Raw genomic sequence first — 27,929 nt, forward strand, 5'->3', positions numbered from 1 at the left:
GGGTGTGACTCTCATCTTTGCTGTGTTACACCCAGGTCCAGAAGGAGATAGCTTCCCCTCCCCGCACTCTGGACCCACAGCCACCTCCTCCCTGCTTCAGTTCAGCTCTGTCCCTGACGCCCCTGACAGTGTTTCTTTTGACTGTTGCTTCTTTGGTTGTTAGTGACTATGTCATCACTGAAGTCCCGAAACTTGTCTTGATTGGCCTTCTCTCTTCAGGGAAATTGAGAAGAATGCAAGAGCCCGTGATTACAGGGGAGATGGAGGGAAGGAGAGGCTAAGGAGACGGAAGAATAAAGGAAGAAAGGGATATGATTTAAAGGAAAGATAGATAAAAAAGAAGGGAGAGGCAGTTAAATCTGGGGATGTGGGATGGTAGATTTCTACTTTTTGAGCTGAATAGGAGGCATATTTTAGGGGAAACTCACTCTTCTTCTCTTTACTCTCCCAGGAACCTATGGTGCGGCTTCGTTGTGTGATCTGAAAAGGTGAAAAGCGGGGTTATGAATAACCAGAGTGGCCATCGCTCATATAGCCATGTGTGTTCCAGAGACCTTCAAAGAAATTGGCACTGAAGCTGGTGGAGGCTGGGTGCATTTTTGCATCTCTGCCACCTGCTCAGGGCCACTTGGCAAGGCATGCGAACCTTTTCAGTTACCCCTCAGGGCTTCTCCTGGGTTCTAGAGTCTCCGGCATGGGATTGGACAAAAAGGAGGTTAACCCAAGGAAGCGAGAGCTCTCTCAAAGGATGGCGCCCCATGCTCCAGGGCTAGACTGTACCACTGGCAAGACAAGTTCAGGCTGCATGACTTGGTGGAAAGATAAGGACTTTAAAGGCTGACCCTCTGGTAGCAGGCCTGGCCACCAATCAGTTAGGGTGACTGTGAACAAGTTTCCCCACTGATAAGATGGAAATAGTCACCCCACCTCAGAGGTTTCTGATGAGTATTAAATGAGGTAATATATGACATAGGTAGGTCATTTTATACATGCCTGAAACATTGTAGAGCTTATTCAGTCTTCACGCTTCCTGATCTCCCCACTGCTCTGCTCATGCCCCAGACCCTGCATTCATGGTACTCTTCTAAATTGGAGATGACAGTATATGAAAATGAGAGGGAAAGGAAGAAAGAAGGTAATAACATAACCCATGTCTCCCTCCGGGTTAGGCATTAAAACATTTATTGTTCACTTCATTGAACTGTGTGAAGAAATAGGAGATTAAAAAAAGAAATTCTTCCTCATCTAAAAGGGGAAATGAAGATCTAGTAGTCAAGAGACCCTCAAGTTAAAAGAGACCCCAAATTGTTCAGAATTGGCCACTGATATTTGGTAACTGCAAATCCCATTGTCTGTCCTCTGGTGTATGGTTAGAACAGAAAGCTTGTGCCTGGACCAGTGACTGCACGGCTTTTGATGTCCAGAGGAAGACAATAGTTTGGCCATTGTGTGAAAGGGAGGCAGTAGGACCTGGGCTTGTGTCTTTTTCACCTTCTGGATGAAGCCAGGAAAGTGGAGCTTGATGACATCACCTAACAATACCCACATGCACTTGTCCGTCATCCTTAAATCACTGAGTCTTAGGCGTCAGGGTCTCCTTGTGCTGGTCCTCAAGAGAACCAACTCAGTCCATGATTTCCTGCTTGGCCTCCTCCCAGCTGTAGAGGGGCTCATACGCCAGATCTCGCTGAGCCTCCTTGTAAGAGAAGATGAACACGATATCTGCCAATGTCACTGTGTGGCGGTTGAAGGGGGGTTGACAGGTATAAATGAGGCTGAGCAGGAAGCTCACTATGTCCAGCAGGAAGCCAATCTAGCATATCAGGGCTAAAGGAGGGCTCCATCTGGAATCAAGGCAGAGGCCGAACTCTTTGCTAAGGGTATAATTAAGGCTATCACAGCTTTGGTGAGGCGTGTCGTCTGAGATGTAATAGAACTGTCCTCAGATCCTTGGGGCCTTCTTGGGGTCTAGTAGGGCCCACAAGACCAGAATGTGGGCTCAGGCCACATTGCAACATACACTGTGTCGACTGTGGAGAACCTGCTGATACTGACAGGATCCCATTGTAATGGGGCCTTATTTGTAATGGCAGAAAGGGTTGGGCTTCATTACCCAGAGATATACATGGGCCTTAAGGCACAAGTGTACAAAGTACCACTGGTGTTCAGAGTCCACTCATTAGCTGTCAGCACAGCCTTCTCAGCAAGTTTTTACTGTATGGGTATGGAGCAGACCATGTGCTACAGGGGTTTAGGCATCACAGGGTCTTGTTGGTGGCCATTCTGGATGATCTCATTGTAGGAGTTGGGCCCGGCTAGCTGTAGGATGCTGGTGTGGATAAGCCTGGAACACTGGCTTGGACACAGGTTCCCAACAGGACTTCATTACCTGCCCACGAAGAGCAAGCTGTCAGTGTCAGGAAATACCCCTAAGGGGCCCCAACCATGTGCATAAATCCACGTGCTCCACTTCCCCCTCCCAAGTGCAGTGCTTATAACACACTTGGGGTGCATTCTTCTGTGCCTCTGGCTAAGATTAAGCCATGAAATAAAAATAAATGAACATTTGGGTTCTAGAGAGGAAGAATTTCTAGACTTTTGGGTTTTGTGGACTTGCGTGCGTGTGTGTGTGTGTGTGTGTGTGTGTGTGTGTGTGTGTGTGTGTCTGTATACTTTAATTTTGGAAAAGGACCTAGGGTTATCACTTTATATTTTTCCAAGTAAAGGAGGAAGGAAGGAGAAAAGGAAGGAAGGGGAAGGAAGGAAGGGAGGGAATTGAAAAATTATGATTTTTCATTGATACCATTAAAGGCAGATCATTCAAAATCTAAAAAAATCAGGGGGCTATACTCTGAGAATATGTGAACAGTCCCAGTCTTTAGGTACAAAAGGGCAGTGGAGGAATTCACGACACACACACACACACACACACACACACACACACACACACACAGACATTCACAGTTGTATGTAGGCAATATACACTCTTAATACATGCAATTGCTGGTATTTTCCCCATTTTGTTGAAGACTAATAAAACGTTTTCTCAAGGACCATCCCTGGAGTCAGTGAAGAAATAGGGGGTTTGGGGAGATTCTGTATACCCACACACTTTTTCTGATTGTGTGTTCCCTGGGCAAGCTGCTTCCAATTCTGGTTGTGACTCTGTTTACCCAGTTATGTAAAGGGCGAGGTGATAAACCTTCTTTCTGCTTAGTATTCCAAACCCCGCCCTGACATTTCACGTGGAGCCTTGTTGAGGACTGGGGCGGGAGTGCATCCTTGGCTGGTAACACCTGCACTGGGTGGACCTTTGCAACATCCTCTGAGCTGTGTGGAAGCAAAGCTCCTGGAGGTATCCAGAGTGCCTTCCTTTGAAGAAGGAAGAAATTTCCTGGACAAAGGATCATTTTTATTTACTTATTTTTTATTCTTGGCCCCTTATAAAGTCTCTGCAATATGTGTTTCTGGAGAGACAGCCTCATCTTTTCAAAAGTTAATCTGGTGGTAGACAAAATACGGAGTTAGTTTACCTTCATAGGGGAATTGACCAACATTGTGAAGTTCACTCCAGAAATTTATTGTGAAAAATAACCAGTTAAGATCAGACCAAGAGGTCACATGGGACATGTTCTTGCACATAGAAAGCTCTACATATGAGATCTAATATATTAATTGAGCCCTTTACTGGGCATCAGGTACTTTACATAAATTATCTCATTTAAGTTTTAAAATGGACTTTATTTTCTATAACAGTTTTAGCTTCACAACGAAATTAAGGAAGAGTGCAGAGAGTTCTCATATACTCCCACCCGACACATACACAGCCTCCCCACTACCAAAATTTTGCACCAGAATGGTACATTCACTACAATGAGTTGACCTACATTGACACTTTATCACTCAAAGTCCAAAGTTTACTCTTGGTCTTGTACATTCTTTGAGTTTTGACAAATGTACAATGACATGTCACCACCATTTTAATATAATCTGCCCTAAAAATTCTCTGTGCTCTGCCTGTTCAGCCCTCTATGCACCCTGGCTCTGACCTTTTTACTGTCTCCAAGGTTTTGCCTTTTCTAGAATGTCATATAGTTGGAATCATATTGCATGTAGCCTGTTGATATTGCCTTCTTGCATTTAGTAACATAAATTTAAGTTTCCTTCATGTCTTTTTATGGCTTGACAGCTTTTTTCTTCTTTAGCACGAAATAGTACATTATTATCTGGATGTACCACAGTTTATTTGTGCATTCACTTCCTGAAAGACAGTTTGGCTGCTTCCAAGTTTTGATATTAATCAATAAAACTGCTATAAAGACCTAACTGGCCAGGCATGGTGGCTCATGCCTGTAATCCCAGCACTTTGGGAGGCCAAGGCAGGTGGATCGCCTGAGGTCAGGAGTTTGAGACCAGCCTGATCAACATGGAGAAACCATGTCTCTACTAAAAATGGAAAATTAGCCTGGCGTGGTGGCACATCCCAGCTACTTGAGAGGCTGAGACAGGAGAATTGCTTGAACCCGGGAAATGGAGGTTGCGGTGAGCCAAGATCACACCATTGCACACCAGCCTGGGCAATAAGAGTGAAGCTCCAACTCAAATAAAAAATAAAAAATAAAAATCTAATTTAAAAGTAGGTTTTGGTGTGGAAATAAGTTTCCAATTTATTTGTGTAAATGCAATGAAGCATGATTGATGGATCATATGTTAAAAGTATGTTTAATTTTACAAGAAACTGCGAAAATGCCTTCTGAAGTGTCTGCTCCATTTTGCATCCCCACCAGCAATGGATGAGCAGTGCTGGTGTCAGTGTTGTGGATTTTGGCCATTCTAATGGATATGCATTGGCATCTCATTTTCACTTCAGTTTGCAATTCTCTAATGACATATGATGTTGATTATCTTTTTACATGCTTTTTTATGTTCTATACATCTTTGGCAAGGTGTCTGTTCATGGCTGTTGCCTAACTTTGTATCAGATTGCATTACAAATATAGAACTTTTTAGGAGTTAAGAGATTTCTTCTGAGATTTTATATGCACCTCTTCAGTTTACTGTGGGCATTCATTTTTCCCTGTTTCTGAGCAATGGAGAAAAGTATTTTGGCATTATCTTAATATTCTTGCCATTTCCCTTGGAATTTTGGATCTAGAACTCTTGAGTCCAGACGCAACTTAAAAAATTACACACATGTGTACCTGGGAGCACAGTTATCACCAGGTAGATGTATTCAAAGACAGCTTCCACTACATTCTCTTTTAAAGTAAGCTAACATCATTGTCTGGATACCACATTGCTTTAATACCATATGCTCACGTGATTTGTGTCACTCTTACCCCAAACCAATCTCTGTTGACCCCCACAAGTCATCAGCTGGTGATTTCAGGGTTGAAAAGATGACCTTAACGAGGCCATTATGCCTGCTTTAAAGTCCCTGTAATTAAAAAAAAAAAACTTTGGGAAATTTTGCAACACGATTACTAACCAGCATAAAAGCATGAAAATAATTGACACAAGACTGTGATTGGGTGTTTAGAGAGGTGGATGTTGTCCTACTTACGTTTTCTCTGATTTCAAGTCTTATCTTCAAGGCTTTCCTTATTTAGTTACTTAACCACAAAGAACATTTAGTACTGGGATGTTCTTATCTTTTTCTGATGTGAGGAAAATCATGAGACCACAGTTATGAATTTAACACAAATGGAAAGAGGGTGAGAAAAGTGGTGTGTGACAAAGAGTTCTATGATCTAGAAGTGAATTTCCAAAGTGAACTTCTAAAGATTTAGAAACGGCCCCAAGTCCCACTGTCTGTGAGGCTGATTCCTGATGGAGGCCAAGAGTAGGAGTGTTGGAGAACAGGCCAGAGGAGAGCAAAGTTTGCCTAGGTTTGGTCATATCTGTGGGACGTGGCTGGTGGGACAGCTCTCCCATGAGTCTGCCACTGTCAGATGTCATGTTCTTGGGGACCCCTGAGTAAAAGGAGATTTCTTAGATCTTTGCCATTCATTTAGCTCTGAAGTACTTTATTGAGTAAGCCTTCAACTATCTACTAAAACTACCCAATATGACCAAAATAAAGATATTTCCTTTCTTATTTACTGTTGAAATACTCAACTAGCTAATATTAATTTGTTTCTAGAGTTTTGGATCTATTACCTCAAAATTCTTTTTCTGCTTCTTTTCTTGGAAGTCAGTGCATTGTATGGAATAAATATTAGTCAATAGGTCACAATCCTATAACATCCTAGGTCTTCACAGTGAATATTTTAGGCTTTCCTTCACTTGTGCATTTTTTCTTGTCTCTGGCTTGGCTCTGTTGACTCAAAGTAAAAAATATTCCCAAAGTCCCTTGCAGCAGTGCATGAGTTAGGCTATACCAAGATTACCCTTGTCTTATATTCTTTCTTGATCTTGTAAAATCGAATGTTCTGAATGTATCTCCTCTAGCTTTGTATATGGAATTTAAATTGCCAATGTGATAGTATTTAGAGGTGGGTCCTTTAGGAAGCGACTAATGTATGATGACAGGGCCCTCATAAGTGGGATTGTGACCTTATGAAAGGGCTTGAAAGAACTAGGTGACTCCTTCCATTCTTCTGCCATGTGAGGACATAGTGTCCATCTCTTGCAGAGGATGCAGCAACAAGATGCTATATTGGAAAGAGATTCTTGTTCTTACCAGATATGGAACCTAACAACATCTTCATCATGGACTTCCTGGCCTCTAGAACATTAGAAATAAGTTTCTACTGTTTGTAAATTATCCGATCTCATATATTTTGTTACACTAGCACAAACAGACTAAATCATGAAGCTTCCATTTTTTACAAGTTACATGTTGCCACGCAAATCAGAGTGTTGTAAGTCATCTTCGAGGCCCATAATCATCTCGGCCTCCTGTCCTACAATGCCACTGTTACTGCTGCATCAGCCGGACAGTCACCTCCAAACATGTGCTTTCTTAGTATGTCCCTGAACTTTCAGCACAAACACACTATCTTTGCTGCCAGATTAATGACCCCTCCTTGGCCTCAAATTATCGGTACTCCAAAGCAGCAGCCAATTTGAGACCTGCATAAAAAAATGAAGGCCTAGGCCTGGCATGGTGGCTCAAGCCTATAATCCCAGCACTTTGGGAGGTCGAGGTGGGTAGATCACCTGAGATCAGGAGTTTGAGACCAGCCTGACCAACATGGTGAAGCCTTGTCTCTAAACAAACAAATAAATAAATAATCATTGTCAATTTCCCCTTTTTTAAAACAACCCATTAACAATGACATCTAATTTAGACTTCTGAGTTTCTTTTAAGTTACCACAATTCTCCAAAGTTTTTACTACTATTCCAAGTATTCTAATGACACCTGCTTTTTTTCTCTTCCTCTGATTTCTCTCTGCTGCACTGTTTAATAGATAGAGATTATGGGGATCTGACCAGATGGCTGAATAACAGCTCCAATCTGCAACTCCCAGCGAGACCAGTGCAGAAGGCAGGTGATTTCTGCATTTCTAGCTGAGGTACCTGGTTTATCTCATTGGGACTGGTTAGAAAGTGGTTGCAGCTCATGGAGAATGAGCAGAAGCAGGGTGGGGCGTCACCTCACCTGGAAGTACAAAGGGTTGGGAAACTCCCTCCCCTAGCCAAGGGAAGCCACTATGGGACTGTGCTATCTGGCCCAGATATCATGCTTTGCCCTCAGGTTTTGCTACCTGCAGATCAGGAGATTCCCCTGTGTGTCTACACTACTGGGGCCCTGGGTTCAAGCACAAAACTGGGCAGCCATTTGGACAGACATTGAACTAGCTGGAGGGGCTTTTTTCATACCACAGTGGCACCAGGAACACCAGTGAGACAGAACTATTTACTCCCCTGGGAAGGGGCTGAAGCCAAGGAGCCAGGTGGTCTTGCTCAGTGGGTCCCACCTCCACAAAGCCCAGCAAGCTAAAATCCACTGGCTTGAAATTCTCGCTGTCAGCACAGCAGTCTGAAGTCAACCAAGGAAGCTTGAGCTTGGTCAGGGGAGGGGCAGAGGGAGGGACGTCTGCCATTACTAAGCCTTGAGTAGGTGGTTTTCCCCTCATAGTGTAAACAAAGCCACTGGGAAGTTTGGACTTGATGGAACCCACTGGAGTGTGGCAAAGCCTCTATAGCCAGACTGCCTCTCTAGATTCCTCCTCTCTAGGCAGGGCATCTCCAAAGGAAAGGCAGCAGCCTCAGTCAGGGGCTTATAGATAAAACTTTTATCTCCCTGGGACAGAGCACCTGGTGGAAGGGGTAGCTGTGGGTGCAGTTTCAGCAAACTTAAACATTTCTGCCTGCCGGCTCTGAAGAGAGCAGCAGATCTCCCAGCACAGAACTCAAGTTTTGCTAAGGGAAAGGCTGCCTCCTTTACTGGGTCCTTGACTCCCATGCCTCCTGACTGGGAGATACCTCCCAGCAGGGGTAAACAGGTACCTCATACAGGAGGTACTGGCATCTGGTGGGTGCCCCTCTGATATGAAGCTTCCAGAGGAAGGAAGAGGCAGCAATCTTTGCTGTTCTGCAGCCTCCGCTGGTGATACCCAGGAAAACAGGGTCTGGACTGGACCTCCAGCAAACACCCACAGACAAGCAGAAGACAGGCTTGACTGTTAGAAGGAAAACTAACCAACAGAAAGCAATAACATCAACATCAACAAAAAGGATGCCCATGGAAAAAAACACATCTGAAGGTCATCAGCATCAAAGATCAAAGGTAGATAAATCCACGAAGGTGAGGAAAAACCAGTGAAAAATGCTAAAATTTTCAAAAACCAGAATGCCTTTTCTCCTCCAAAGGATCTTAACTCCTCACAAGCAAGGGAACAAAACTGGATGGGGAATGAGTTTGATGAATTAACAAAAGTAGGCTTCAGAAGGTAAGTAATAACAAAGTCCTCTTTTATAACCCAATGCATGAAATTTAAGAACCTTGATAAAGTGTTACAGAAACTGCTAACTAGAATAACCAGTTTGGAGAAGAACATAAATGACCTGATGAAGCTCAAAAACACAGCACAATAATTTCATGATCCATACACAAGTATCAAAAGCTGAACTGATCAAGTGGATGAAAGGATATCAGAGATTGAAGATTAACTTAATAAAACGTTAAGAAAAGATTAGAAAAAAAATGAAAAGAACAAACAATGCCCCAAGAAATATGGGACTATGTGAAAAGATCAAACTTATGATTGATTGGCGTACCTGAAAGTGATGGGGGACTGGAACCAAGTTGGAAAGCAAACTTTAGGATATTATCCAGGAGAACTTCCCCAACCTAGCAAGACAGGCCAACATTCAAATTCAGGAAATACAGAGAACACCACAAAGATACTCCACGAGAAGAGCAACCCCAAGACACATAATAGTCAAATTCACCAAGGTTGAAACAAAGGAAAAAACATAAAGGGCAGCCAGAGAGAAAGCTCAGGTTACCCACAAAGCTAAGCCGATCAGACTAACAACAGATCTCTCTGCAGAAACCCAACAAGCCAGAAGACAATGGGGCCAACATTCAACATTCTTAAAGAACATAATTTTCCACCCAGAATTTCACATCTAGCCAAACTAAGCTTCATAAGCGAAGGAGGAATGAAATCTTTTACAGACAAGCAAATGCTGAGGGATTTTGTCACCACCAGGTTTGCCTTAAGAGAACTCCTGAAGGAAGCACTAAAAAGGGGAAGGAAAAACCGGAAACAGTCACTGCAAAAACATACCAAAACAAAAAGACCAATAGCACTGTGAAGAAACTGCATCAACTTATGTGCAAAATAACCAGCCAGTATCATGATGACAGGATCAAATTCACATGTAGCTATTACCCTTAAGTGCAAATGGGCAAAATGGCCAATTAAAAGACACAGACTGGCAAATTGGATAAAGACCCACTGGGTTGCTGTATTCAGGAGATCAATATTAGACAGATCAATGAGACAGAAAATTAACAAGGATATTCAGGACTTGAACTCAGCTCTGGACCAAGTGGACAGAACTCTCCATCCCAAATCAACAGAATACACATTCTTCTCAAAACCACATAGCACTTATTCTAAAATTGACCACATAACTGGAAGTACAGCACTCCTCAGCAAATGCAAGAGAATGGAAATCGTAACAAACAGTCTCTCGGACCACAGTGCAATCAAATTAGAACTCAGGATTAAGAAACTCACTCAAAACCAGACAACTACAAGGAAACTGAACAACCTGCTCCTGAATGACTACTGGGGAAATAACAAAATTAGGGAGAAATAAATAAGTTATTAGAAACCAATAAGAACAAAGATACAACATACCAGAATCTATGGGACACAGCTAAGGCAGTCTTTAGAGGGAAATTTATAGCACTAAATGTCCAAATAAGAAAGCAGGAAATATCTAAAATCAACACCCTAACATCACACTTAAAAGAACTAGAGAAGCAAGAGCAAACAAATTCAAAAGCTAGCAGAAGACAAGAAATAATTAAGATCAGAGCAGAACTGAAGGACAGAGACACAAAAAACCCTTCAAAAAATGAGTCCAGGAACTGTTTTTTTTTTTTTTTTTAAAGATTAACAAAATAGACCACTAGCTAGACTAACAAAGAAGAAAACAGAGAATAAGGAAATATTCTCTGTTTCATTAGAAAATTATAGCAGGGTTATCACCACTGCTCTCACAGAAATATAAACTACCATCAGAGACTAGTCTAAATACCTCTTCCCAAATATGCTAGAAAATCCAGAAGAAATGAATACATTCCTGGACACATACATCCTCCCAAGACTAAACCAGGAAGAAGTCTAATCCTTGAATAGACCAATAACAAGTTTGGAAATTGAGGCAGTAATTAATAGCCGACCAACCAAAAAAAAAAAAAAAAAAAAAAAAAAAAAAAAAAAGCCCAGGACCAGATGGATTCACAGCCAAATTCTACCAGAGATCCAAAGAGGAGCTGGTACAATATCTTCTGAAACTATTCCAAACAGAAGAAAAGAGACTCCTCTGAAACTCACTTTATGAGACCAGCATCATCCTGATACCAAAACCTGGCAGAGATACAATGAAAAAGGACAATTTCAGGGCAATATACCTGATGAATATCCATGTGAAAATGTTCAATAAAATACTGGCAAACCAAATCCAGCAGCACATCCAAAAGGTTATCCACCATGATCAAGTTGGCTTCATCCCTGGGATGCAAGGCTGGTTCATCATACACAAACCAATACATACTCCATCACATAAACGGAACCAATGACAAAAACCACATTATTATCTCAATGGATGCAGAAAAGGCCTTTAATAAAATATAACACCCTTTCATGCTGAAAACAATAAACTAGGTATTTATAGAACATATTTCAAAATAATAAGAACTATTAATGACAAACCCACAGCCAATATCATACTGAATGGCAAAAGCTGAAAGCATACCCTTTGAAATCTGGCACAAGACAAGGATGCCCTCTCTCACCACTCCTATTCAACGTAGTATTGGAAGTTCTGGCCAGGGCAATCAGTCAAGAGAAAGGAATAAAGGGTATTTAAATAGGAAGAGAGGAAGTCAGATTGTCTCTGTTTGCAGATGACATAATTGTATATTTAGAAAACCCCATCATCTCAGCCCCAAAACTCCTTAAGCTGATAAGCAACTTCAGCAAAGTCTCAGGATACAAAATCAATGTGAAAACTCGCAAACATTTATATATATCAATAACAGACAGAGAGCCAAATAATGAGTGAAATCCTATTCAAAATTGATACAAAGGGAATAAAATACCTAGGAATACAACTTACAAGGGATGTGAAGGACCTCTTCAAGGAGAACTACAAACCACTGCTCAAGGAAATAAGAGACGACACAAACAGATGGAAAATCATTCCATGCTCATGGATAGGAAGAATCAATATTGTGAAAATGGTCATACTGACCAAAGTAATTTACAGATTCAATGCTATTCCCATCAAGCTACCATTGACTGTCTTCACAGAATTATAAAAAAGTTCTTTACATTTCATATGGAACTAAAAAAGAGCCTATATAGCCAAGAAAATCCTGAGCAAAAAGAACAAAGCTAAAGGAATCATGCTTCCTGACTTCAAACTCTACTACAAGACTACAGGAACAAAAACAGCATGGTGCGGGTACCAAAACAGAGATATAGACCAATGGAACAGAACAGAGACCTCAGAAATAACACTATCTATCTACAACCATCTGATCTTTGACAAACCTCACTAAAACAAGCAATGGGGAAAGGATTCCCTATTTAAGAAATGGTGTTGGGAAAACTGGCTAGCCATATACAGAGAACTGAAACCGGGCCACTTCCTTACACCTTATACAAAAATTAACTCAAGATGGATTAAAGACTTAAATGTAAGACCTAACACCATAAAAACTCTAGAAGAAAACCCAGGCAACACCATTCAGGACATAGGCATGGGCAAAGACTTCATGACTAAAACACCAAAAGCAATGGCAACAAAAGCCAAAGTCGGCCGGGCGCGGTGCCTCAAGCCTGTAATCCCAGCACTTTGGGAGGCCGAGGCGGGTGGATCATGAGGTCGAGAGTTCGAGACTATCCTGGTCGACATGGTGAAACCCCGTCTCTACTAAAAATACAAAAAATTAGCTGGGCATGGTGGCTCGTGCCTGTAATCCCAGCTACTCAGGAGGCTGAGGCAGGAGAATTGCCTGAACCCAGGAGGCGGAGGTTGCGGTGAGCCGAGATCGTGCCATTGCACTCCAGCCTGGGTAAGAAGAGCGAAACTCCGTCCCAAAAGTCCGTCCCAAAAAAAAAAAAAAAAAAAAGCCAAAGTCAACAAATGGGATCTAATCAACATAAAGAGCTTCTACACAGCAAAAGAAACTACCATCAGAGTGAACAGGCAACCTACAGAATGGGAGAAAATCTTTGCAATCTATCCATCTGACAAAGGTCTGATAGCTAGAATCTACAAAGAACTTAAACAAATTTACAAGAAAAAAACAACCCCATCAAAAAGTGGGCAAAGGATATGAACAGACATTTCTCAAAAGAAGACATTTATGTGGCCAAGAAACATAAGAATATAAGCTCATAATCACTGCTCATTAGAGAAATGAAAATGAAAACCACAATGAGATACCACCTCACGTCAGTTAGAATGGTGATCATTAAAACGTCAGGAAACAACACTTGCTGGAGAGAATGTGAAGAAATAGAAACTCTTTTACACTGTTGGTGGGAATTTAAATTAGTTCAATCACTGTAGTGTGGAGATTCCTTAAGTATCTAGAACCAGAAATACCACTGGACCCAGCAATCCCATTACTGGATATATACTCAAAGGGTTATAAGTCATTCTACTATAAAGACACATTCACATGTATGTTGATGGCAGCATCATTTACAATAGCAAAGACTTGGAACCAACCCAAATGCCCATCAGTGACAGACTGGTTAAAGAAAATGTGGCGCATATACACCATGGAATACTATGCAACCATAAAAAATGAGTTTGTGTCCTTTGCAGGGACATGGATGAAGCTGGAAACCATCATTCTCAGCAAACTAACACAGGAACAGAAAACTGAACACCACATGTTCTCATAAGTGGGAGTTGAACAATGAGAAGACATAGACACAGGGAGGGGAACATCACCGGGGCCTATCTGAGGGTGGGGGGGAAGGGCGGGATAGCATTAGGACAAATATCTAATGTAGGTGGCGGGTTAATGGGTGCAGTAAACCACCATAGCACATGTATACCTATGTAACAAAGCTGGACATTCTGCATATGTATCCCATAACTTAAAGTATAATTACAAAATAAAAATAAAAAGGATAGAGAGTATGATTTTTGTTTGGGAATATTTTATAAGTATTACTTTTCTGTCCGGAGTGCAATGTTCCACAATTATCTCCTAGCAACATAAAGGATGTGCAGAAAATTGTAATCCACTGGCTGTTTCAGTCATTACCAATCTGCTCTTTTAAGGTATTTCGTTCTCAGAAGAATCAACAGAAGGGCTTTGAGTCATACACTTTGTGAAAAAAAAAATTTTGAGTGACTGCTGATTTGAAAGTTTGACGTTCACTTCCTTGAATTCTGTGTTTTGGAATTGCAGTTACAGAAAAGCAGAGCTGTACTAAGGTAGTTTGTTTTTCCTTTATAAATGTATGGGTGGTGTACACCCCATACATATATTTACGTTAAACAAATTGGCCTTAAAAATTATTACCAGGTCAACTTCTGTGGGAATGCTTTCTCTTTTGGTGTTTCCATGCTAATGTGCCTTAACCCATATCTTGGCTCTGTGGGTTAATCTGGGCAGAAGTGGATCTGCACTATGGCTTGGGTTCGTGCAAGAAACTGTCCAGTCAAGGAATGACAGAAGGCTTTTTAGATCTGTTGGCTTACATAGTGATGCATTCTGCTGGGATCTATCCTAGCTCACTGTTTTCCTCCTCTGACTGCTATAATTCTTCAGATGTGCTGATGTGGTTTGATCCAGCTTTGACTTCCTAGATTAATTTATTTAATAAATATTTATGGAGCTCTCTATGACATTGGGCATGATTCTAGGCTTTTGGGAATGTAGTGGGGATCAAGACTGAATAAGGTCCCCATGCAGGTACAGATAAACAGTAAAATAGACAGCTGATAAGTGAGTTGCAGGTTGTGGTAACAGCTAGGAGCAGAAAAACAGGGTGATGTAATGCAGGAAGCCAAGCCTATTCAGGAGAGGATTGTCAGGGATGTCTCAGCTCATCAGGGTCATGACAGTTCAGCTGAGATCTACCTGTCAAATGAGAGCCAACCACGAGAAGATGAGGAACAGCATTTTATGTAAAAGGAATGATAAAGGTGAAGATCCAGAGGCGAGAAAGTTTTGCGTCTTTATGGAATAGAAGGGAGGCCAATCTGGCTGAGGCATCGCGAGTAGAAGGGAGAGTGAGAGAAAACGGGTTGGAAGGATGAGCTGATCGTTCAGTGCCTGGGAGAGCTGGAGATCAGTTTACAGTATATAGAGAGTGGAACGGAAGCCACGGGAAGGTTTTAAATAGGCGGGACATAGGATTTGGTTTTACTTTAAAAATCAAATGGAGAACAGACTGGCAAAAGAGATCATGGGAAATCCAGTGCTGAGGTTATTCATTTAGACATGCTTTTTTTTTTTTTTTTCCTGTAACCGGTCTTCTGTCTTGTTTGTTGTTTTCTTTTATTTTATGACAGGGTCTTGCTCTATCACCCAGAGTACTGGAGTGCAGCGGCGTGATCCTCAGCCTCCCAGACAAAGTGATTCTACTACTTCAGCCTCGGGAGTGACTGGGACCACAGGTGCACACCTCCAAGCCCTGATTAGCTTTTAATAAAGTTTTAATTTTGCAGAGACAGAATCTCCCTATGTAGCCCAGGGTGATCTGGAAATCCTAGACTCAAGTGATCCTTCCACCTTGGCCTCCCAGAATGCTGGGATTATAGACTTGAGTCTTAATGCCCAACTTTCTCTAGCGTTGCTGTTCATGTTTGCTCCTCTCTCTCCCTGTCACAACCTCAAATGCCACGTGGGTTGCAGTTTTCTGCTGCCAGACTGCGGTGTCAGGGTCATCTCTGCTAACGAAGCACATTCCAATCAGTTTCCATTTCCAGCTGCTCCAGTGACATCCAGGCCACTTGTTCCCGGTGCTCTGAATCGAGCTGGTGGCCTGCCTCATTCCAGCAGCCGGGAATGCTCAGCTTTGGAAGCCCGTGTGGTGGGCGGCAAGATGTTCCATATACCACGTTGCCTTCTGTTTAAGAACTTTGAAAAAGGCATCAGTGTATGTGTAGTGTTCAAGCTGGCATTCCCATGCATATATCTGCAGAGCGCTCAACACAAGTAAAGGGATTGACAGACTCTGGTTCCTGGAGCCCAGGGGTTCATTGGAAGTTCCATGCATTCTTTTTTTTTTTTTTTTTTTTGAGACGGAGTTTCGCTCTTGTTACCCAGGCTGGAGTGCAATGGCGCGATCTCGGCTCACCGCAACCTCCGCCTCCTGGGCTCAGGCAATTCTCCTGCCTCAGCCTCCTGAGTAGCTGGGATTACAGGCACGCGCCATCACGCCCAGCTAGTTTTTTTGTATTTTTAGTAGAGACGGGGTTTCACATGTTGACCAGGATGGTCTCGATCTCTCGACCTCGTGATCCATCCGCCTCGGCCTCCCAAAGTGCTGGGATTACAGGCTTGAGCCACCGTGCCCGGCCATGCATTCTTTTTATTCACTGACGACTCTCCACTGAGATGCCTTTCTAGACCTACAGTAACTGAAGTAGGGTATGGTTCTGCCTGGGTGTTCTGATACCATCTGTGCATGGCTGGCCTCCCTGGGGCCCCAAGGCTGTGTCTCATTAAGAGAAGGGCCCCTGAGAAGTTCACCCATCAGCTGAGTGGGCATGTGCCTGGCACAGTGCTCAATGCTAGGGAGACAGATATAAGAGGTAGAGATGCTTCCACATTCCAGCACCATTTAAGGGTGAAGGGGAAGGCTGATTTTGTTCCCCGCCTGCCCAACCTGCTTGTGGTGAATTATTTTGCCAACTATAAGAATGACTTCAGGAATTTGGGGCCAGGGGCTGCAGGGGGTGGGAGGGGGACGGGGAGAACTTCTTCATGTAAAGGTTTCACATGGTATAGAGCAAGACGGTACATTCAGCAAAATCTCAGGCTGTGCTTGCCTGTGCTTTCATTCGGCCCTTTGCCCGGTACCTTGCAGAGCCACTCAGGTGGAGAAAAAGGACCGCGAAGTCCCTGCCGAGTCAGGCTTCCTTGTTCTTCCCCATGAGCCTTTGCTGCCCCGTGTGGTGTGTTGTGTGAGGTTCGGTGGGGCCTGGCGCAGGAGCTCTGCCCGCCTGGCACTCGCAGGGGCGTAAGAAGGGATGGTGGGAGGTGGGGAGAGATGGCATGGGGAGAAATGCCAGATATAGGTGAGGGGAAGGAAGGCGGCAAATCACACTGCCATGTGTGTACCTATGCAACAATCTTGCATGTTCTTCACATGTACCCCAAAACCTAAAATGCAATAAAGTTAAAAAAAAAAAAAGATATTCCATGTAGGGAAAATAATCTGAAAAAAAAAAAAAAAAAAAAAGAAGGGATGGCGCATTCTCTTGGCCACAACACTCAGAGGCCTTTGTGTTTGTTCAGTTGAAACCGTTGGCCAATCCAATCTTCCCGTCTCTTGCTTCAAACACCCTTCACCACCGATTGGCGATATCTCTTTTTCTTCCCTTCCCTGTGAAAATTGCCCTGGTGGGTTAATATGTGTGGAGTTTCACTAGGTAGAAAAACAAGGCAGAGGAGGGTGGGCCTTGGCCAAACTTCCACCACCCTCCTTTTCTTCCACTGCTATTTTAGATTAACATATAGATGGTGTGCATGCCTTACACGAGCTGGATAGATTCTACCCTTGCATTTTGTGCAGCAGCCAGGAAAGGATGGGTGTTCCACTTTTAACTTTACCCTACTGCCTGGGGTCACACCACCCTGATGCTCCTGCTGACCATCTTTCCCTTGGGATGTTGATGGTAGTGGAAACCTGTTCTTCTGGGTCAGAATGTTTTTCCCTTTTCTCTTCAGAATGAATACTGAAACCATCTCTTTGTAGTAATCGAATTAAGCTGATTAATGATCTGTTAATTTCCTGTGTAAGAAAGAAGCCATCTTGACGTTGGATGTGACTCTCATCATAGCTGTGATACACGCAGGTCCAGAGGGAGACAGCTTCCCCTCCCCACACTCTGGACCCACAGCCACCTCCTCACCTGCTTCAGTTCAGCTCTGTCCCTGATGTCCCGACAGTAATGTCTTTTTTTTTCTTTGACTGTTGTTTCTTTGGTTAATCACTACATCATCACTGAAGTCCCCAAGCTTGTCTTGACTGGCCTCTTCTCAGGGAAATTGACAAGAATGAGAAGGTCAATGATTTAAGGGGACTTGGAGGGAAAGAAAGAGGCTAAGAAGATGAAAGAATAAAGGAGAAAAGGATGAGATTTAAAGAAGAGAAAAAAGAGAGAAGCAGTTAAATCTGGGGATGTGGAATAGTAGACTTCTACTTCCTGGGCAGAACAGAAGATACATTTTGGGAGAAGTTCACACTTGTTCCCTTCACTTTCCCAGGATCCCATGGTGTGGCTTCATTGTGTGATTTGAAAGGGTGAAACGCAAGGTTATGAATGACCAGAATGACTAACATACAGAGAACTTCAAGGAAATTGGCATTGGAGGTGGCTGGATGCATTTTGCTTCACTCACCCCTGCTCAGGGTCATTTGGTGATTCTCCTGGGTTCTAGACAGTCCCATGCATGGGACTGGGCAAGAAAACGGTAACCCAAGAGAGCTGGTTCTCTTGCAAGGATCAGCACCCCATGCTCCCTGGCTTCACGGTACCACTGACAAGACCAGTTCAGGCTGCATGTTGCCATGGAAAGATAAGGACTTTCAAGGTAGACTCCCTTGGTAGCAGGGTAGCAGGCCTAGCCACTAATCTGTTAGTGTGACTGCGAACAAGCTTCCTCACTGGCAAAATGGGAATAGTTCCCCCACCTGCCTCCTGATGGGTTTCTGATGAGTATTAAATGAGGTAATATGTATTATAAGTAGGTCATGTTGTACCTGCGTGAAAAGTAGTAGAGCTTATGGAGTCATCCCCCTTCCTGGCCCTCTCACTACTCTGCCCTCCCCCCAATCCAGGTTTTCTGCGACTCTTCTGCCCTGGAGATGGCAACACCTGGAAAAGAAGGGGAAAGGAGGAAAGGCTGTATAAACAAAATCCACACCTCCCTCCGTATTAAACATTCAAACGTTTATTGCTCTTTTTATCCAACTATGTGAAGGAAAGGAAGATTAAAAAAAAAAAGAAATGCTTTCTCATTGAAGAAGGGAAATGGAGCTCTAGTAGTCAAGAGACCTTCAAGTTAAAAGAGACCCCAAATGGTTCGGAATCAGCCACTGAGATTTGGAAACAGCAAATCACATTGTGTATCCTCTGGTTTATGAGTAGGACAGAAAGTTTTTGGTTGGGTCATCAGTTACTGCGCCGGTTTTAGTGACAAGGGAGAAAATAATTAGACCATTGTGTAAGGGGGGGGGCAGCAGGACCTGGACGTGTGCTCTTGTCACCTTCTGTGCGAAGCCAGGAGGGTGGAGCTTCACGACATCTCCCAACAATACCCACGTGGGCATCTCTGTCATCCTTAAATCACTGAGTCTTGGACTTCAGCATCTCCTTGTGCCGGTCCACAAGGGAACCAAACCACTCCGCGGTTTTCTGCCTGGCTTCCTCCCAGCTGTAGAGCGGCTTATACGCCAGATCTCGCTGAGCCTTCTTGTAAGAGAAGGTGTACCTGCCATTTGACAAGATCACTGTGTGGCGGTTGAAGGGGGGTCGATAGGTGTAAATTGGGCTGAGCAGGAAGCTCACCACTTCCAGCAGGAAGCCAATCCAGTACATCAGGAGTAAAGGCAGGCTCCAACTGGAATCAAGACGGAGGCCGAACTCTTTGCTCAGGCTGTAATTAAGGCCATCATAGCTTTGGTGAGGCGTGTCGTCTGAGATGTAATAGAACTGTCCTCGGACACTTGGGGCCTTCTTGGGGTCCCGCAGGGCCCTCAAGGCCAGAATGTGTGCCCAGGCCACATTGCCAACATACACTGGGTTGACTGTGGAGAACTTGCCGACACTTGGCAGGATTCCACTGTTGTTCAGGGCCTCATTTATAGTGGCAGAAAGGAATCGGCTTCCTTCCCCATAGATATACATGGGTCTTAAGGCACAAGTGTACAAGGTGCCACCGTTTTTCAGAGTCCACCCATCAGCCGCCAGCACAGCCTTCTCAGCAAGCTGTTTGCTGTATGGATAGGGAGCAGACCACGTGTTTTCCAGAGGCTGATCTTCGTGGCCGTTCTGGATGACTTCCTTGTAGGAGTTGGGCCCAGCCACCTCTACGCTGCTGGTGTAGATGAAGACTGGCACACTAGCGTGGACACAGGCCTCCAACAGGAGCTGGGTACCTGCCCACAAAGAACAAGCTGTCAGTGTCAGGAAATACCCCTAAGGGGGGCCAACTTCGTGCACAGACCCATGTGCCCCACTCCCCACTCTCGAGTACAGTGGTTATAAGAGTCAAGGTATGGTCTTCTGCGGCTCTGACTGAGATTGGGCCATTCTAAAACCATAGGAAAAACACAAAAATGAAACTGACATGTGGGTTCTGGACAGCAAGGATTTTCAGACTTTTGAGTTTCTTGGATGTGTGTGTGTGTGTGTGTGTGTGTGTGTGTATGGCCGTGCCTTAATTTTGGAAAAGGACTTAGGTTTATCAAGTAAGACTATTGAAAAATTATGATTTGTCATCAATACCATTAAGGGAAGATCATTTAAAATCTATAAAATCAGGAGGCTAAACTCCGAGAATACAGACAGTCCTCAGGCAAAAATGGGCAGTAGAAGAATTCACATCACACACACACACACACACACACACACACACACACACACACACAGTTGTATATAGGCAACAGACACCCTTCAATATACATGAAATTGCTGGTATGTTTTCTCATTCTGTTGAGGACTAATAAAACTTTGTCACAACTGTCATCTCTGGAGTCTTTGAGCAAACAGTGAGTTGTGGGGAGATGCTGGAGATCCACGCTCTTTTCCTGACTGTGTGTTCTCTGGGAAAGCTGCTTCCAATTCTGGCTGACTCTGTTTACCCAGTTACATAAAGTGGGGCTGATAAACCTTGCTTTAAACCCCGCCCTGGCATTTCCTGTGGAGCCCGGTGGAGGACTGGGGAGGGAGTGCGCCCTCTGCTGGTAACACCTGCACTGGGAGGACCTCGCAGCATTCCCAGAGCTGTGTGGAAGGGAAGCTCATGGAGGTGTCCAGAGCGCCTTCCCTTGAAGAAGGAAGGGATATCCTAGACAAAGGATAATTTTTATTTACAATTTTTCGTATTCTTAGCCCCTTTTAATGTCTGTGCAATTTGCATTTCTGGAGAGACAGCCTCATGTTTTCAAAAATTAATCTGGTGGCAGAGAAAATTTGGAGTTAGTTTACCTTCAAGGGGGAATTGACCAAGATTGTAAAGCATTTTCTAAGCCTGGGAGTGAGAATGGTTTTAGGAAACAGATACCTCTGGTACTTCCCCTGTCATTCCATATCCCCTGCTGTTGGGAGCTGCGGAGAGCAGGAATTAAAATAAAAAACTGGTTACCCTTAGCACCCTCCTTGCACTGGAGGGGCACTTAGAGGTATGGGTAAGTAGAAACTGGAAAGGGGTTGCTTGTTGTCATTGTTTTGTTCTTAATGGTGCTGGATACTCCAAAGCAATTAGTTGCTTTTAAAAAGGAGTTTGAGTAGACTGAACGCAGAGGGCCAGGCAGGGGATTGGGGTGCTATGGTGCTGAAGAGACTGAGCTCTGGAGATCAGAGGGTGAGAATGCATGAGAAGATTTTGTTAAGGAAATGCGTCTGAATTTAAGGTCGCTGGAAAGCCATAATTTGCAGGGACTCCCAAGCAGTTAAGGGATGAGGGTGGAGTGAGGTCGCACTTTGGGCACCTGGCTGGAAACGGCTCTGTCATCGCAGGCCCTGTGCTGAGCTGGAGAGATCGTATTCCGGATCCTGGGAAACTTTTACTGTTCAGAAAATCCTGTGGGAAGGCGTGTGCTGGGTGACTCTGTCCTGACAGACCTCTGTGAACCAGCTGTGCCAGTTCTACCAAGAGGACTTCATCTTTCAGATGGGCAGGGGGGCTCTGAATGCTCTTATCAGCCTGCACACAAGGTTCACAGTGATGACTGTGGTGGCACCTGGAAGGTCTGATTCTGGCCCAGGGAACTAAGGGGTGGCTGGATATCAAGTGTCTGAAGTCAGATATCAGTTGACTTTTGATTGGAGCCACAGTAGAAAGAGCTTCCACGGCCTTTGGAGTCACACAGGGGTGAGTTTAAAGTCTGACCCTTCCACTTACTTACCTGTGGGGCCTTGGACAAGTTACTTACCATCTTTCAAGCCTCGTTTCCTCATTACAAAAATGAGGATAACAGCCTTGAACCACTCCAATTGGTAGTGATCAGCAAAGGCACTTGGCCCAGAGCGCAGCAGGTGTTCAGTGAAGGGAATTCTCTTTCTTTCCTGTCCTTTCTGATCCTTAATTCTCTTACCTTGCTTTATCTCCTCCCCAGGGTACGGTACCTTTCACGTTGACGTTCATGATAGACTCTCTGTGAATGACACCCAAGACATCAATGATAGAGGCCGTGTGGATGACGACCGTGATGTCCTGGCAGGCTCTCTTCAGGCATGACTCATCCAGAATGTCTCCTTCCAGCATCGTCAGCTTGGTCTTGTTCTGGAGCTCTGTGTGAACACAGGTCAGGTCATTGGAAGGATTTCTGGATCTGGCTGGGAAGTTTTCTGACAAAGGTGATGTTACATAGCTGTTCAAGGATGGTTAGAGTCATATGTTACAGTAGAGGGTGTACCTTCTAAGGAAGAAACAAGCAAACAATGGCTGAGAAATCACAGTGTGTAGCAATTTATTGGGAAAGAGCAAACATCTGTTTTTATCCCATCTCATTTCAGAAAAGTCATCTGAGCAGTGAGGTGTCAAGTGTGCCTGGAACATAAGCATTGACAGAGTCATGGGAAGCTCATCAAATTTCTTAAGGAGAGTAGGGTGATTGTGCCGAGTATAAGGGGGAAAAATTTGAAGTTAATTCTGTAGGTATTGAGAAACCATGTATGAAATCATCATTTTTGGTCTGCAGCATCATGTTAAAGAAAACCCCATAGTTATATTTGGGATAAGATGACAAAAAAAGCCAGCCACCGTGGCGATGCCTGTTACTCCAGCACTTTGGGAAGCAGAGATGGTTGGATCACTGCAGTGCGGGAGGTTGAGACCAGCCTGGACAACACGGTGAAATCCCATCTCTGTTAAAAATACATGGAATAGCTGGGTGTGGTGGCATGCGCCTACAGTCCCAGATACTCCTCAGGCTAATGTGGGAGGATGAATGGAGACCAGGGTCTCTGGCTCTTGGCAGTGAGCTGAGATTACACTTCCGCACTCCAGCCTAGGTGGCAGAGCAAGACCCTGTCTCAAAAACACAAAACAAAACAAAACAAAAAAACCACAAACAAAAAAAGAAAAAAGAAACAGAAGCAGAGTTGTGGTGTAGGAGGTTAATCTTGGCTTGAGGATATAAAATGGGCAGGTATAGAGGATAGGAGAAAGCAAGGTGATCAAGAGATTCATCGGCATGTCTGTGCCAACGTTTAGATGAGGACTGAAATCAGTATCCAGCAGTGGAAGCGGAAGAGGGGAGAGACACACCAGGTTCGAGTTTCAGACCTTATCTTGAAAGTCCTGATACCTGTTGGCTCTGGGCTGAGAGGAAAAGGAGACAAAATCACCCCTTTGGTTTCCTTCTTGGGCAACTGGAAGGAGCCTGGAGCCATTACTCAGGAATCTCAGATGGGCTTCAATGATGAATTTCCTTGAAAAGCTCTTATCATATATTATCAAAAGCAGGTAGCAATGCTGACAATGAGTTAACCACCAATGAACTAACATCTCAGCTGTCCAGCCAGGGGCAATGGTTACAAGATCAATGTCTTCAGCCTCCTCTGAAATACTCAGTAAGTGATGCTGCCGGTAAAGTCACCTGGAATTAGCCCACAAAATGAACACTGTGCGACATGAGCCCAGATAAACACTCTACACTTGTTTGTGCTTTATAATGTGTATACAACTTACAGTACCCTCATTGCTTTTTACAGTTATCTCATGAGGTAGGTATTCTGAGTCCCACATTTTCAGTGAGGAAACTGAGGCTCAGAGAGGTTAAGGGACAGATCTAACGTCATGTTTCTAGTGAAGGCTTAAACATGACCACCCTGCCTCCAAGCTTTGTACCCTGAAGCTATAAGACAAATACCACGTGCAGGACTCGCGGTTTAATAATAACTTTTCTGTTGTTTAATATTAATTCTTTTCCAAAGAATAAGCCAGTTTAATTGAAATTGGCAACAAAGACCGAAGACCAGTGAGGGCAAAATTCAGAGTGAAAAATTCAAGGCTGGAGAAATCCCTTCCTGGGGTACAGGCGGGACCATTTGCTCTCTCAATGCCTCTGTCATGTATTTTCTACTTCCAGCCCCTTCCCATGGTCAGGGAACTCCAGGAAGGCCCTGCAGTGGGGGAGGCAGGGAAGAGCCTACTGGTGGTGATGTGGGTGACAGCCTGAGAATGGAATTTTCTCTGGTTGTATTTCCACCTCTGCCCTTCTTCTGCTTCTCCTGTGCTGCTACTTCAGACAGACTGGCTCAAAGGCGTGTCAAAGTGGAAGAAGTCCAAAGCTGAGAGAAAAGGACTCTTTCCCAGTGAGTTCACAGGGATCTAGGACTTAGATAGGGAACTTTGTTGATGAAGCCATAGCTCCCTCCTTTTCCAAGGCACTGTGTACTTGGCAAGTGTTTTTTTTTTTTTTTTTTTTTTTTTTTTTTGAGACGGAGTTTCACTCTTGTTACCCAGGCTGGAGTGCAATGGCGCAATCTCGGCTCACCTCCACCTCCACCTCCTGGGTTCAGGCAATTCTCCTGCCTCAGCTTCCTGAGTAGCCGGGATTACAGGCACGCGCCGCCATGCCCAGCTAATTTTTTGTATTTTTAGTAGAGACGGAGTTTCACCATGTTGACCAGGATGGTCTCGATCTCTTGACCTCATGATCCACCCGCCTCGGCCTCCCAAAGTGCTGGGATTACAGGCGTGAGCCACCGCGCCCGGTCTTGGCAAGTGTTTTTTATAGACTAAATAGAGTTGCTTTGATGGTGTGAGTTGGGCAAGAGAAAGGCCTAGAGAAGCTGCTAGACAAACTACTGCCTAAGAGCACAGATGATGCTCTAGACTGTCTGGGTTCAAATCTGGCTTTGCCTTAATCTAACTGTGGGAACTTGGACAAGTTAATCAATTTCTCTTTTTCTTTCTCCTCATCTGTAACAAAGGAGAATAATATTACCAATCTCATAGGGTTGTTATGAGGAGCAAATGAGTTGGCACATGCAAAACCTTTGGCCAAGTGTCTGGCACAGAAAGAACACTGAAAGGATTCTGTTTTTATCTTCATATGGACTCCTGCCCATCTGTATGCCCTGCATTTTCACCATAGGGGAACAATACCTCTAGGCGGAGCATTGCTTTTTCCTAATTTCAGATGTTAGATTGCAAATATTGCTGATTACAGGGATGACAAGCATTTAACATCGGTAATATGTTAATATTTGCTTATCGAAGACACAATTAAAACAGAGGGTGGAGGAAACTGGACATTTCAAGAGGTCAGAGAAGAGCAGGAGAAGAGTAGAATGTTGGGTGTGGTCCCTGAGTGCTGTGGATGAGGAGAATCTCTGCAGGCCCGGCAGGACCCTCTGGGCGGCCAGAGCCCACATGTAGACACACAGTCCCCCCAGTACCCTGGGTTGAGGAGGAGGCCAGGGAATTGCTTTCCTTTCCCAGGGGTGCAAAGGGAAAGACTGAATATCCACTTTGCCAAGCATCAGCTCTGGGGCCAAGAGATGACGCCTCTGGATGAAGCCCTGGTCTGAGCTCTGCTACACATTCATCAGATGGCCTGGGCAGGTCACTTTATGTTTCTGGACCTTGGTGGGTTCATACACAAATTGGATGTGACCCCTTTTCTCCCTGCCTCCTGAGGTCATTTGTACAAGGAGTTGCCATAGCAAATTCTGCAGTCAAGCTCTTTTTGATGATGAGCAACACAGATAAATGGTAAAAATAAATAAATAAATAAAAATTTAAAAAGCCATATATGCAAAATCTAAACGAGGCATATCTGGCCTTCTAGTGCCTCTTACTCTGTCTCTTGTCTGTGCACTGTGCACGTTCTCTCTTTTTCTTACCCATTCTCTCTCTATCACTATATATTTCTCTGTCTTTCCCATTGTCTCTCTCTGACTCTCTCTCCTTATTTTTTCCCTCTCTCTCTGACACACGCACCACACACACAGATGCTGCACTAGACTGTCTGGGTTCAAATCCAGCTTTGCCTTAATCTAACTGTGGGAATTTGGACAAGTTAATCAATTTTATTAATTTTTATTATCAATTTAATGAATCAATTATTAATTTATTAATTTTTGTAATCAAATTTATTAATTGATTTTATAATCAATTTTGTTAATTTTTTATTATTAATTTTTATTTATTTATTTATTTTACCATTTGTCTGTGCACCTCTCTCTCTCTCTCTCTCATACACTCATCTTCTCGTCTTTACCTTTACTTCCTTTTATTTTGTTCTCACTAAAGATGCTAAGAAAGCTACACAAAAAACAAAGCCTGGGGCAGTCTAGAGAGTCAGGGGCCCGCTGGGGAGGCCTCCCGGGTAGTGGTGTCTTTTGTGAATGTTACACAGCAATTGCCTTCAGAACATAAAAGCTTCAGAACATGAAAGAGTTGCAGACAAGAAAAAAAACTGACGTGGGATTTTCTAGATGAGAAGAAAAGAGTCGTGGAAGCGAAGGTGGCTGCCTCTCGAGTGCTGGGTCAGTTCCAGAATCCAGTCTCTGGACATCCTGTCTGGTATCTTTCATACTATGCCATTTTATGTCATTTAATACTTATTTTTTCATGGCTTTGGATGTGGAATTGGCTTAGATTTGGCTACAAATTTCAATAACTTAATAGACAAGGTCCGCCTCCCCCAACATGCATGCATGCTTTCAGATGGAACCACACACCCATGACCCAAGTTTACTTACTAGAAAATTCCTCCCTCAGTTCTGGTCTGAAGGCCTTGTCCAAGGCCCTGATCTCCTTCAGTTCTTTCTCCTCCACCAACAGGCGGACGATCCTCTGACCCAGAAACCCTCCAGCTCCAGTCACAAGGCAGCTCCAGCCCGTCATGGCCAATCCAAAGTAGCAGGAAATAGTCACCAAGAAACAGAAGATACCTGGGAGCAGATCTGATTCTAGGGTGACCCAGGAGAGGGCTAAAAAGACATGTCAAATGGTTACACACTCACACAGATGCCTTATTTTCCTCCACCCCATTTTTTTTTTTTTTTTGCAAACATTCTGTGTCGCCACCACTGCCAGGAGTAGCTGAAAGAAAGTGAAAAAGCTCTAACCTTTCGTTAGATTGTTGAAAGCTGGACAGAAGAGTGGAAGTACTAGTCACCGCATCCCCTGTGGCAGGTCTGAAGCTTTATGCACTGTGGCTTCCGGTGCAGATCTTATCACTTTCATCTCTGGCCACGTACTCATTGCTCTCTCCTGCAGGATCCCTTTTCTCATTAGAATACTGACCTTTAGGTTATATCTCTCGTTCTTCCCGGGAACAGGAAGAGGAATCCCATCCTAACCTTGCAGTGTGGCAAAGAGTCTTCGGTTTAGCCTTAACAGGTTACTGGTCAGTTGATACCAGCTGTCTGGAATCCACAATCTGTGAACTTAAACTAGACGAGAAGAAATCTCACAAGTGCAATGCGAATTGTGTCCTCGTCCAGTAAATCCATCAGGAGGGAAATCCATGTTAGCCCCTTCTCGCCTCTCTGAGACCATTATTTGAAATGCTGCTGCTGCCTTGCAAAGCTTAGAAATATTTGTAATGGTGACATTTCCAGTTACTTAGTTTTATGTGAGGGGACCTTCTTTCCTACCCGATATATCCAAAACCTCAATTGCCATTTTCCCCTGGAGAGCTGTGGGTCCCTGGATGAAGACCGTCATTGGAGGAAAGCTTTCTGGTGATAAGCACTTAATTATATGGCCTGTATTACAAGGGTGGGGATTTGTGGTTGTGTGCCCCAGTGACTCTTATCATAGGTGTTTGAACTTATCCCATATTTTTGGCTGCAA

The 27,929-nt window shown here is 43.9% G+C and overlaps 1 protein-coding gene and 1 pseudogene across 1 annotated transcript; both read right to left on the reverse strand.

The window, feature by feature from the left end:
* Nucleotides 1-1,570: 1,570 nt before the first annotated feature.
* On the reverse strand, nucleotides 1,571-19,230 carry LOC101044835 (3 beta-hydroxysteroid dehydrogenase/Delta 5-->4-isomerase type 1-like; annotated as a pseudogene).
* HSD3B1 (hydroxy-delta-5-steroid dehydrogenase, 3 beta- and steroid delta-isomerase 1) lies at nucleotides 18,826-27,061 on the reverse strand. The gene is made up of 3 exons (XM_010332946.3): nucleotides 26,831-27,061; nucleotides 22,241-22,405; nucleotides 18,826-20,049 (listed from the first exon to the last, which is right to left on the reverse strand). The coding sequence occupies exons 1-3, from the start codon at nucleotides 26,973-26,975 to the stop codon at nucleotides 19,238-19,240; spliced, it is 1,122 nt and encodes a 373-aa protein (XP_010331248.3). The 5' UTR covers nucleotides 26,976-27,061; the 3' UTR covers nucleotides 18,826-19,237.
* Between the last annotated feature and the right edge of the window lie 868 nt (nucleotides 27,062-27,929).

Source organism: Saimiri boliviensis, chromosome 11 (assembly GCF_048565385.1).
Source record: "Saimiri boliviensis isolate mSaiBol1 chromosome 11, mSaiBol1.pri, whole genome shotgun sequence".
NCBI classification, from domain to species: domain Eukaryota; kingdom Metazoa; phylum Chordata; class Mammalia; order Primates; family Cebidae; genus Saimiri; species Saimiri boliviensis.